This window comes from Perognathus longimembris, chromosome 12 (genome assembly GCF_023159225.1).
Source record: "Perognathus longimembris pacificus isolate PPM17 chromosome 12, ASM2315922v1, whole genome shotgun sequence".
Lineage (NCBI taxonomy): Eukaryota > Metazoa > Chordata > Mammalia > Rodentia > Heteromyidae > Perognathus > Perognathus longimembris.
Window position 1 is genome coordinate 40,232,844 of NC_063172.1, and position 12,895 is coordinate 40,245,738.

General features: G+C 34.0%; 1 protein-coding gene across 1 annotated transcript in view; it reads right to left on the bottom strand.

Moving 5' to 3' along the window:
* Positions 1-373: 373 nt before the first annotated feature.
* The window catches only part of Ralyl (RALY RNA binding protein like), a 641,793-nt gene continuing 629,271 nt past the window's right edge, over positions 374-12,895 (bottom strand). The window contains exon 8 of the mRNA XM_048358653.1: positions 374-585. Within this exon, the coding sequence (XP_048214610.1) occupies positions 374-585 (212 nt within the window). The remainder of the gene's footprint in view (positions 586-12,895) is intronic.

Below are 12,895 nucleotides of genomic sequence, written 5' to 3' on the forward strand. Positions count from 1 at the left end.
TGAGCACACCACGAGGCTACGTAATTGTGGTCACTGAGGCAAATTACTAAAGGAAGAGCCTGTATCTTGCAGTAAATGATCTTGAGTCACCAGTATGCTACACCTTGCACAACGATTTCTCATTGTATAAGTGCAAAGCTTCATTTATAATGAGCTATTTATGAAGGAAAGCAATTGTTACTTCAGTTATGCCTAATATCATTCATTGATCTACATCCACATATTTAAGTTAGCAAAATGGTATTGAGCACTTATTATATGCGAAGCACTATATTGATGTCCTGTTAAAGACATACTATAAGAAGAAAGAAGTCACAGATGCTTACTTAAATCCTTATTTTAGAATGAGTGTGTTGTTAACATGGTATTGCTATTATCCAAGGGATGTGGACACCAAATATTTAGTTCCTACCAGTGCATGACCCCCATCTTCATCGAAGTCCTCCTCTATCCCATCAGTCATCTCTTCTCCATCTGCATCTTGCCCTCCTTCAGGAGGCTCCTCTGTAGAGTGATCTGCATTCTCTGACACACATTCTTCTTGGATCAGCTCTATACTCTCTTCCAATTGCTTCTTCTGAGCTTCTAGGGAGGGGAAAAAGCAAATGACTACTACCTTGGGTTGCTCATGAGTTATTTGGACAAATCATGAAAAAAACAATCCATCTAGGATAACTCTCTTTAACTGCTATAAGCATGTATAGGCATATTTACTTCAGATCATGTTCTTTTTGTTACCATCCTGAGGCTTGAACTCAGGGTCTGGGTACTGTCCTTGAGCTTTTTTTTTTTGCTCAAGGTTAGCATTCTACCATTTGCATTACAGCTCCACTTCTAGGTTTTTTTTTGTTGTTGTTGTTTTGTTTTGTTTTTGCCAGTCTTGGGGCTTGAGCTGAGGGCCTGAGCACTGTCTCTGGCTTCTTTTTGCTCAAGGCTAGCACTCTACCACTTGAGCCACAGCGCCACTTCTGGCTTTTTCTATATATGTGGTTCTGAGGAATTGAACCCAGGGCTTCATGTATAAGAAGCAAGTACTCTACCACTAGGCCATATTCCCAGCCCTCTACTTCTAGTTTTTGCTGGTTAATTGGAGACATTAGTTCTACAGACTTTCCTGCCAACATTCATTTTTAATGAATTGAGCATACTCATCTTTCAATGGAATCAGTAGAAATAATGAAATTGTGATTTCAAGACTATGTAAATAAGTATTTACATAAGCAGATTTTTCTCATTATTCTGTTTTCCATGGTTCTCTCTGAGGGGAAAACAAAGCCATATAAGGGGCAAAAATAGTCCTGAACATAGAAATTGTTAATGCAAGAAATGAAGATGGAGAAACCTCACTGATAATTTCAAACTGAAGTAAAAAGACAACACACACAAAGATCAAAGAAAAACTCACTGAAACTAAAGTAAATAATAAATTGGTTGTCATCTAGGTGGTTTATTCATTATGTGAGCAGTCTCTTGAGAATCTTGTATTGGTAGATACGGTTCAGTTCAATGGTTAAGAATACCAGTCCTGGAATCAGACAATCTTGAGTTTGTGAGTTAGTTTGTTAGTGACTGTGTGATGCTGCGTGAGGAGATGATTAACAGCCCTTCCTGTGTCTGTTTGCTCTTTCATATGATTAGGATATTTACTGCTTAAACTTTCATGGTTTGATGTAATAAATTAAATTGTTGGAAAAGTGAATTGCAAATAATAAGTGCTCAACAAGAAAACCTGTACTACACATAAACAGAATTCCTTTAACAGCCAGGATATTGGCACTTCTCAGAAGTCCACCTACGTGGAAATTATGCTGATGGCACAGTCCTTATTTCCCCTGATGGTTGGATTTCATTTTCTGTGAAAGCTCTGAGAGGAACTGAATGTTGAGTAAATGAATTCATCTTATGTTTTCCCTCCTCCAACTTAATCCCATGCCTTTGTGACTATTTTAAGAGCTTGAGTTGCCTTCACTAATTTTGATCACTATTATTTTGTCAGAACATCATTATACCTTTAAGATGAGTTTAAAAAAATGTTGTATTTTGAGCTCATTTGTTGTCATTTATTTGTGATAAAATAATTTATAGGGCACAAAGAGACTGGGATATTCATTTCCCATATGTAAAATAAAAGGAAAAAAAACTACTGATATATATACGCATATATGTGTTTATAACCATTGATATCTATGAAATATATTATTTATAATTGATATGTAGATAGAGACTCAGTACAAAACTTCAGATATATCTAATGTAAATCAACAAAGTAATAAAACATGATGTCCAAAGAAGATATAGTTTTCCCTGTCTACAATGACAATTATCCTATAATAATACACATCTGCATATTCTTTTTTTTTTTTTTTTGGCCGGTCCTGGGGCTTGGACTTAGGGCCTGAGCACTGTCCCTGGCTTCTTTTTTGCTCAAGGCTAGCACTCTGCCACTTGAGCCACAGCACCACTTCTGGCCGTTTTCTGTATATGTGGCGTTGGGGAATTGAACCCAGGGCCTCGTGTACACGAGGCAAGCACTCTTGCCACTAGGCCATATCCCCAGCCATGCATATTCTTATATGTTAAATTTTCAGATAATAACTTTGTTGGAAATAGGAGAGGAGTATGGAGTGTTCCCTGACCTTCTATCAGAGAATGGAATGCCAGAGTGAGCTCAGTTCCTCACCAGTGGTTTCAGTCTAAGATTCGGCCATTTGGTCAGATTATTTAAGCAAATTAAGCCATTCTTTTTTTCTCTATATGAAAATAATCACTATCTTATTCACCTCTGGATTTTCCAAGAAGATTGATAGCTTACTATTGGTAAAACAACAAACTAGGAAGGATTGATAAATGTTTATTGCCACATACGAGAAGGTGGCAGTGTGCTCTTCATTGTGGTAGTTACAGCACCAGCAATGGTAAGCACCAAAAAAGAGGCTTGGTCAGACCAGGGAATGTCAGTAAAAAGGCTGGTAGTAATCAGGCTTGGTTTCAGAAAAGTAAAAGTACTCATAGATAGAATGAAAGCTAAAAATAATTACTGTTAACTTCATAATTTCACCCAAGCCTGGCATAGTAAGAGAAACACATTTACTTCATATATATAAAGGCTACATTTTCATTTGGGTTTTTCTATCAAAGTAGAAGTTTTAATTTCTCTTTATAACATCATAACCAATGCAGTTATATCTTCAGTCATCATGTGCACCCAAAGGCATACTCAGGGAAGCAAGCACAGTAGTACAAATTCTTTTTTGTCCTGATAAATATGAAACGTTTATACTAGACTGTCACATGAATACTATAAAGGGGTTATTGTATTGGTTAACTTATTTTTCCCAAAATCTAGAAGATTATCTCCCAAATTCAGAAGGGAAATAATTAGTTACAACATATTGTTTAGTCTAGGTATGGTTTCCATGTATCTGGATTAAAAGAGAGGAAAATTGGGCAAAAGATACAGGTCAAACACAACTGTAAATATAGATCATAACCTTGGTTAACCCACCCACACAACTGCAAACAGCATCTACCAAGAAAAAGCTTTTGATGGGCAGACAATCTTGAGCACTAAAAGTTTTGAATCTTGTATCATGTATCATGAAACATATCACCTGACCTATTCTGTCCCCTCTACTCTTGCTGATCCTTTACATTGCAAAGCAGATTGGGCTAGTCTGATTTTGATTCTCCATTTCTCCTAACTGTGGTTTTTTTGGTTTTTGTTTTTGTTTTCATTTATCATCTGACCTCTTCAATCTTGCTCATCATGGTGCTTATTAAAATACTTTGATATTCAAGACTTGGTGTTGGGGTCTTAAGAGAGATGGAAAAATAGAGTTCTGCAACTGGTCAGCTGCAATTCTATACAGTAAAAATTATGTGAGTTTTGTAACTCTGCCTAAAGCCAAACTTCCTCAATATTAGATGACTACATATCTCATTTTGTTTTAATGGGTGGAATTTTGATTAAGATTGAATATATGTTAGGAATGTATTTGGCATGCTATACACAGTTCTTCTCTAATGATTTCACAAGTGTTTGTTTTGGATGTTACAATTAATATTCATCTATTTTTTTCTCTCTAGATAAATCTCTGACCAAGAAGACATAGAAGATTTGAGAAGAACCTAAGCTGGACTAGACTTAAAATATAAAAAATCTATAGATAGCTTTATGTGTCAACTTGTTTCAATTTTCTTTGGGCTCTACAATGACTTCCTGGTTTTTCTAGTCTAATATGTTCCCTCCTTTCCTTTGCTCAGCCAAAGCCCTGAACATAGGCCATAGTACAGTTTTGCCCTTTTCTTGTTTGTGTTTCAGATGCCTGAAAATTTCACTTATTCTCAAACAAGGGCATTGCTATATTCAAAGGTAATGATACAGATTACTATTGCCTGTAATTTAAAAGGAATAATATAGGTCAGTTTATCAAGAAATATTTTAAGAGCTCAAACCATCACTCACTCACTACCTTATATACAGAAGGAATAATATAAAATATTAGAAAGGATGTAAGCTATGAGATCAATATTTCTGCCAGTTACTAATTCTGTTAAATGTAGTTTTCTTCTATGAAAGATAATCATAATACTAGCAATGCCTTCAGAGAGTTGCTATATCCTTGAATGAGAAAAAATTGTGAATGTGACTTCAGACTGCAAAGACCATACAGATGCCAAAGGGATCGAAATTGTCCTTGAGTTAAATCTATATTGAATATTTGATTGCTATGGAGAAATTATCTATGGGTCTGGCTCACTTCACTTAGTATAATTTTTTTCCAAGTCCTTCCATTTCCTTACGAATAGGGAAATGTCATTATTTCTGATAGAGGCATAAAATTCCATTGTGTATATTTGCCACATTTTCCCGATCCATTCATCTACTGAGGGGCATCTGGGTTGGTTCCATTTTCTAGCTACGACAAATTGTGCTGCGATGAACATTGTTGTGCTGGTGACTTTAGTGTGTTCTTGTTTGTGTCTTTTGGGTAGATGCCCAAAAGTGGGATGCTGGGTCATAGGGGAGTTTAAAATCATCACTGTTGATCTTTATAAGTATATTGCAAAGATAAACTTGTATATCGGCTTTGACATTATCCCTTTATTTCTGTTTAAACAGATATAGTATATTAAATTACTCTCTTTTTGCATCAAATTATGATATATATGTAATTCCCTTGAGTATACTTCAAAATCAGTGCTTTATTAATGCATTTCAACACAAATTTTTCTAAGGTATCCTCATCCACTCTTTCATTAACCCAATGGAGTGAAATAATCTGGGTTCTGGAAGAAAATACTTTAAATAGACTGTTAATTGATTTGTAGGAGTCACAGAACTATAATCAGCTTAGAATATGCAGTCGGTGTAGACTTTTGTCATTGACTTAATGGGAAATGTTATAATCACTAAATGATATGTTTCATGAGTAAAATTATGCATGAAAGCACATCTTGTTTGTTAACTGTTGCTTTACAATTTAACAAGCAATTTTGATCCTATTATCGGTTGAAATAGAAGCAAAGCAAGTGGTTCTATATTTTATGAATAATTGTGTGATTTCATTTCTTTTAAAAATTGTATGCTGGTTAGTTTATTGTAAAGTTTATAATTCTTTTTATCTAATCAGTTTTCTTTTGACCAGATTTAACTTTTGATTGTGTGTGTAAACAAAGTAAATACATATATATGTACATATAGTATCTTTGTGAATATGTGTTTACAACTATTATTGTAGGTTCTTTGAGGCAAAAATACTCTTATTCATCTTCTTATCTCTGGTGGCTGACAGCCTTACACACAAATCAAACATTTGCTAAATATTTCCACAAATTGTATGAAATTAAGCAATGACAATATAAGTTACTCTATAGAGTCGAAGAGCCAGGTAAGTTTGGCACAAAGGTAACAAAATATGGATCCAAAGAGAAGTGGAGATCAATCTCCTTGCCACAGTCTATGCACTAGTCCCACTCTATGAAGTCAAAGTAAAATGTGAAGTCTGAAATTTTCTTAGAGGAAAACCTTCATGTTTATATAGCCAATCTCCAAAGGAAAAATAAAATTTGATGACTCAAGAGCTTAGGAGAAGGGTTTCCTTTGGACATTTGCATCCTGGAATCTGTTGATTTCTTCACATTAAAATGATGGATGATCATAATAGTGATTTGTGAGCAGAGAAATGATTATTACCTTTATATTGATAATTTTTAAAGAATGGATTATGGCTCAAAAACTGTCAGTTTATATTTAACATGTAACTTCAATACTATCTAAGTTAAGAATCATAATAGAAAAAAAGGCAATAATGACTGCTCTTTAGTGATTGTTTAAGCAGTACTCAGATTGCAACAATCATTGGTTTAATCTAGTCTTTACAACATACTGTAGCAGAGTGCTACCCATACACATTTGGGGAAACTGAGACTAAATAAGTTACATAAAACACCCATGGACACACATGAATAGGTCCAAGAGGCATAATTACACTGTAAACATTTTTTACTTTATTGGTTGAGCTGTTTTCTAATATATCTTCAGAAAAAAAAGTCTATTTGACACATCTGGAGAATGATTTGAATTTCTTCAATAATCAGACAATGTTTAAGTTCAAGAATGAAGAAATCTGTTTAGTTAGGGGCACCCATCTTACCTAAACAAAGACAATCAAAGGAAAAGTGAAAATGGTAAGTATTTCTGTTTTAGGAAAAAATACCTAAGGCATTTGCAAACCATGAAAGGAAAGAATGATATTGAATTTCCTTCTTTGTCTTCAAATAGTTTTTCTTCTGGCACATCTCATTTCTACTTCAAAAGCTATATATGATCCAGAAAAACAAGTTAGAATTGAAAGAATTTATGTTCAAAGCACTTTTATTAAGTTGAGTTTCTTGCATAGCTATCATCATTAATATAACTCTGAAAATTAGTTCAGTTGGCAATTTGGTTTTTGACATGCTGTCTGAATTGCTAGATAATTACTAGTTGAATTGTAATTAGCAGATGGTTGGAAATAATGTTGATACTAAACAGTACCATTATTTATTACAGCCAAGTTAACACCTCTTAATGACTATGTTCATTTACCAGTATGGAGTGTGTTTTACAACCTGTCTATAGTAGATATTCAATGCAACAATTAAAAGAATTGCCATTTTGAAATATGCAGTTTATGATAGAAAGTATAGCGAACAACCATGTAAGTGAAATTCAGGTAAATTGCATATAAGGAATGCTTTTAAATTGAAATGTCTATCATAATGTCTATCATAAAAGTACATACTAGGGGGAAATGTCCTCAAAGTTGTATACATAGAGTATTCTCATTGTTGAGATGACCATAATTTTGATATCATCATATAAAATTACTGAGATATTGTTTATGGGAAGCTCATATTTAGTAATTTTCAAGAAGACTTTTCAAAATTCTTAGAGCTAGGAAGTTGAGCTAAGTCTACTGGAAAGGGAATCCCAAATTTCCACTTCTGTCTGGGCTTTTCTATGTTTTATGAATGTTAACTTATTTGTCAGAAGAAAATGAATTGGGGAAGAAATAATCTAGAAGTGGAGAGCCCAGCAAACAATGATGCTTAGGAGAATAAAAATGTCCTAAGAGATTTGTGGTAATAGTTACATCATTCAGTAAAATTGCAAAATCATTGAATTATACTCCTCAAATGAGTAAATTTTATTTTATCTGAAATATGCTTCAATACAGCTATTGAAAAAAGCTAATGGGAGTGCAGTAGAGCAGATGAGAGATGATGAGTGTCTGGGTTTTATTGTATGTAGCCATGGGAAAATAGAGACAACTGGAGTAAAATGATATGAAAGGTAATATTTGGAAGCACTGGTTATTATAGGAATAGAAGATGATGTTGATGTTGGCAGGTTGGTTGGTAAGATTTATGTACTTGTGATTTAACAAAGATGGGATGCAGAGAGAAGAGCATATTTAAAAGGGGAAGTTATGTTCTTTCAAGATGACTTTAATATTCCCCCATGTTCAGCTAAACTTTAAACAAGCTTCTTGTTTACCTTACTCTCAAGGTTTCCTCTTCGAACAGTTACTTTGAAAACCTTTGTCTACCCATTTGAGATATACATTTTTTTTTTTTGCAACACAAGACTGTTTTCTTCAAGACCTATTAGCCATTAATCATTCATCATCAGGAGAGATGTTATTTTTTTTGTATGTGTGTGGTGAATAGGAGAGCAGCTTTGTTAAAAGCCAGTTATTAATCACAATTTGACAACCACATTGACCAATTTTCTACTAACTCCCTCCAATACTTTTCCAGTCCCTAAAGTAACATTCAAATATCTTACCACGTAGAAAAAAAATCAGAGTTGATTTCAGTTCTGTATTATTTATTCATGCCGTAGCATTAATTTCTAAAATCTTTTAACTGCCCTCTGAGTAATACTTTTTTTTAAAAATCATTTTGTGGTCTTATTTCATGGATAAAATGTCTTCTTTTACCTCTTTGAATATAATAATCATTGTTTATATGACTTTTTCATTTTAACTTTCATACTCTAGTACATATTGTTCCCTCAGACTTTTTGTTCTTTTCTCTTTAGTTTTTCTATTTAGTATTTGCTTTATGTTTAATTCTTCTTTCTTACAATCCTTGTTTGTCATATTAACGGTGGAACATTAAATCAATGTCTTGCAATATTGTTTGCTCAGAGGGATTTTTGTCTTAGGCACACCAGGTCAATATCTATGAATCTTTCCTTTTGGGCTGTTCATGTTTCCATTGCAAAACTTTTCTAGCATGCTACTAGTGTTTGGCACCTGAGGTACTTGAGGGGGAGAATGTAATTCTCCAAAACAACTATGCAAACTCACTTCTCTCTTGTTTTCAACTGCTTTCAGACTTTTTATCAATCTGCACAAACATTCATTCTTTACCTTTTTCTAGAGGAAAAAAATTCAAATTTCTGGCAAAGTGAGGCAGGTACAATGGAGAATGAGAACAAAGGAATCTATTTTCTAAACTGATTTTCAATGGTCGAGAGATACTTAATTCCAAGCCCGTTGGGAGTTCAGACATTAAATCTGGACGGGTGTCTTAGATATGGTCAATCCTGAATACTTCTTTATCTGTTGTCCAATTGTATTCCTGCTTTCTTTATAGTAATTTTTTTTCTTATTTTAAAAGTTTTTTAGTACTATACTGCAGCTGAAGGAGGAAACAAGACATAATCCATGTATTCAGTCCATTACCTACAGAGCAAAGCATCATCATGTATTCACAAAATGGTAAGTAATAGCAGTAAGATGTGCAGGACAGAAAGTCAGCAGACTATAGGATACAGCGACTAGACCAGATCTACAGTAGAGTCTCCCATCCTGTGTATAATAGTTTGTCTTCAACAAAACAATATGACTGAGGAAAAAACATATGACAATAGTTTAAGATGCAAAACTATGTTATAAGACAAGCATCATCTCTTAATAAAGAAAGTATCCAACATTGCTTTGATCAAAATATGAATACAGCTAAGGTGAATATCCATGGTAAATAATACTTCTTAATTCTAAGGTTTTGGAGAAGTGAGAACATGAGAGTCTTCTTTAAATAGTGCACCACTCTTTCCTAGAGTGGTGGATTATGACTGCAATGCTAGTTACTTGGGAGGCGTAGATCAAGAGAATTGTGGTTCAAGGCCAGCTCAGTAACAAGTTGCATCTGCCATCTGGGCAGAAGGAAATATAAAAAGGAAAATAATGGTTCAGGTTGACCCGCACAAAAAATAAAGATGTATTTGAGTAAATCAATGAAAGCAGAAGGGCTTGAGGCACGGTAAAGCTCAGGAGCAGCTCACCCATACATGTTTAATTATTTGTTTGCACAAATGATTAGATGCTGAGGTGTGTTTTGAAGGATGCAAAAAGAACAGCTGAAAAGCAAACTGAATTGAAAGAAAGTTAGATGAGTAATGAAAGCAAAGAAAGTTGTAAGTAGAACCTACCAAAGGGGTATGGACCCAAATGTGAACAGAGCCCAAGTAGATAACATAAAGAATGGGAACTGGATGAATAGAGATATTTACTTAAGAGTTTATTCCATGAATACAATGGACAGTCTTTTTAAAAAATGACAATGTGTTTCACAATATGTTCCATAATTTGATATCACTTTGGGGCATAAATTTAACTTTCTAAAAGTTCATGCTGTATATAAGTAATTTAGTTTATCTTATGTGACTATAGTTTGTAGTCTCTCTTATGTTTCATCCAATATAACAATGTTATCATTGGACTTTTCCACATGAGACCACCTGCATATGAATCAGGCAAGACAGTGACAGTAAAGGTGAACTAAATAATTTAGTTGCTTTTTTTTTTACTTCAAATAATTGAAAATTCTTTTTACAGAAATACCAAAAACAAACAAACAAACAAACAAAAAAACAAACAAAAAACCCTGAAGCACAATCACCCATGGAGTGTTTGTGTCCATCTTGTGAAACACAATCTTCATTTTCCTTCCTGTGCTTTTCATCCATGTTGTACATTTCACATGATACTACCAAACCTATATGTCTATATTATGTATAATTTTATGTATGTATACATGAATAAACACACATATATGGCAATTTATATGGAACTGTTTAGAGACGCGATACAATTAATAGTACACATTAATATTGCTAATTGCTGTTTTCCATGGTCTACATGGTCACTCCTTGCCCAAAGAAGTTGTGTAATTATCCACTGGGAAACCATAGTCCATTTCTATAGCTTGTAGGTTATGTGGGAGGGAGGGAGGACCTGATAAGTGTCTGGTACTCAGCAAAGGATGCTGGGTAGAGTTAGAGAAATAAAGTTCTAACCTTGTTTGTGGGGAAATTGACAATCTCACGTGAAGAGACAGGACATCACACACACACACACACACACGCAACAATTGGAGTATAATCAAAAGTAATGTAGTTATATCATTGTAATAGTCTCTGAATTCACTTCAAAGAAAACCATAAAAGCTACTATGAAACTTGCTGCTGACCTGCTCCATGTTCTGTGTCCTTTTGTTCCTAGTCCTCTTCTTCCTGCCACTGATTCTGTGCTAGAAAATTGCATTAGTGAAGGGCTGAAGGCAAGTTGGGAATGAAAATTATAAAAGAGCAATAATGAAGAGTAAATGCTAGCTACCAAATAATGAGCTTTCAACTAATTAAGCATTAAAGTAAGTGCCCCTTTAAATTTAATAAGGAGACTTTAAGTATTTTTAATGAATCTTAATGCATTTCACTGATCTTCCCATAATGTAGTGTTAACTTTTTCCATACAAACTTGGCTTTTTTCCATAATGAAAATAGAGAAAAATGTTGATTGTGGTCATCTTAGCTCCCGTTGAAGAGGACTAAGAGAATAGTTACAAATGAACACATTCGTTTTCATCAGACTATGTTAAAATAAGAAAGACATAAACATTAAGGACAAAGGCAAGGTTTGTGGCTTTATGGAACCATTAAGATGACTGGGGAAGTTCAAATATGAGTAAAAATAAGAGGATAGCTTTTCTCAAAAAAAAAAAAATCATGGCTTGAATTTCAGTGTTTCCTTTACAGAGGATCTTTTAAAAAGACCCGTGGAAGGATTTATTCCTTGCAAAAAACTGGAAGGCATAATACACTGAATGAAGATCACAGTTTCCTTTTTTAGGTGATTTATATTTAAATGAGTTCTCCATAATCCTTTAAACTGAAGTGCAAATTGGTTATCAAAGTCTTTTGCGATAAGGGTTGTTTTACATAATAATGAATTTCACACAAATTCCTCAAAGGGAAATATTGATTCAGGCAACATCATAGGATATTTGAGTTGTGCTAACTCTTTTGGGCATAGGCAGCATACAGAACTCTAAAATAATCTAAGTGCCTTCAGTGAGAAGGGCATGCAATGTATCTTTTCTCAGGGCATATTTACATTTCTCACAGAAAATTTTAATAAAAATAATTCAATTTACTCTACTATATTGCATCTATGTTAACAAATGTTAATAAGAATCTGTGATTTCTAGGCAACTATGTACTTTATTTACTTTTAGCAGTACAGGGAGGGGTTTAAATTCAGCCTTGTGCTTGTTAGGCAACTGCTCTGCCCTGTGAGTCCTGTGCCCAGCCCCTTTTGATGGAGTATTTTTTTTTTTAGCTAGGATCTCCTCATTTTACATTTTCTGAACATCTGTCCTTCAGCATATAGAGTTGAAGCTGGAATCATATATACAATATCACAGCAGGCTTATTGGTTTCATTAGACTTTGGATTTTGCCTGGGCTGGATTTGAAACTACAAACATGATCCTTCTGAACTTCTCTTATGTACTTGAGATTGCAGGGATGAGCCATAGCACTCTGTCTTGGCTTGAGTTTTTAAAAAGCACACTGTTTGAAAATGGTATAAAATATATCATATGAAAGGTATATTTTATATAAAAATATAATATATGGTATAAAATATACTTTATATGAAATACTTGCAACAAGAAGAGTGCTTGAGATGATTTAGTTTTCTTTTTTGTTTCTTCCTTTTTCCTTCCCTTTTCTCTTCCTTCCTTCATCTCTCTTTCCCTTCCCTCCCTCCCTCCTTCCCTCTCTCCCTCCTTCCCTCCTTCCCTCCCTCCCTCCCTCCCTTCCTTCCTTCTTTGTTCCTTCCTTCTTTTTAATTTTAGGATATTAAGAGACTTATATCATTGAATAACCTTAACACAAAATTTGGATGTCTGCGATGTTCCAAAATCCATAACTTTTATTAGAGTACCATATTAATATCCAGAAGGTTTTTACTTTTACAATATTTTGAAAGTCAGAATGCCAAATTTTAATTTATAGTTGCTCAAGGTATAGTAGCAAATACTAATTTAATTATGTGGTT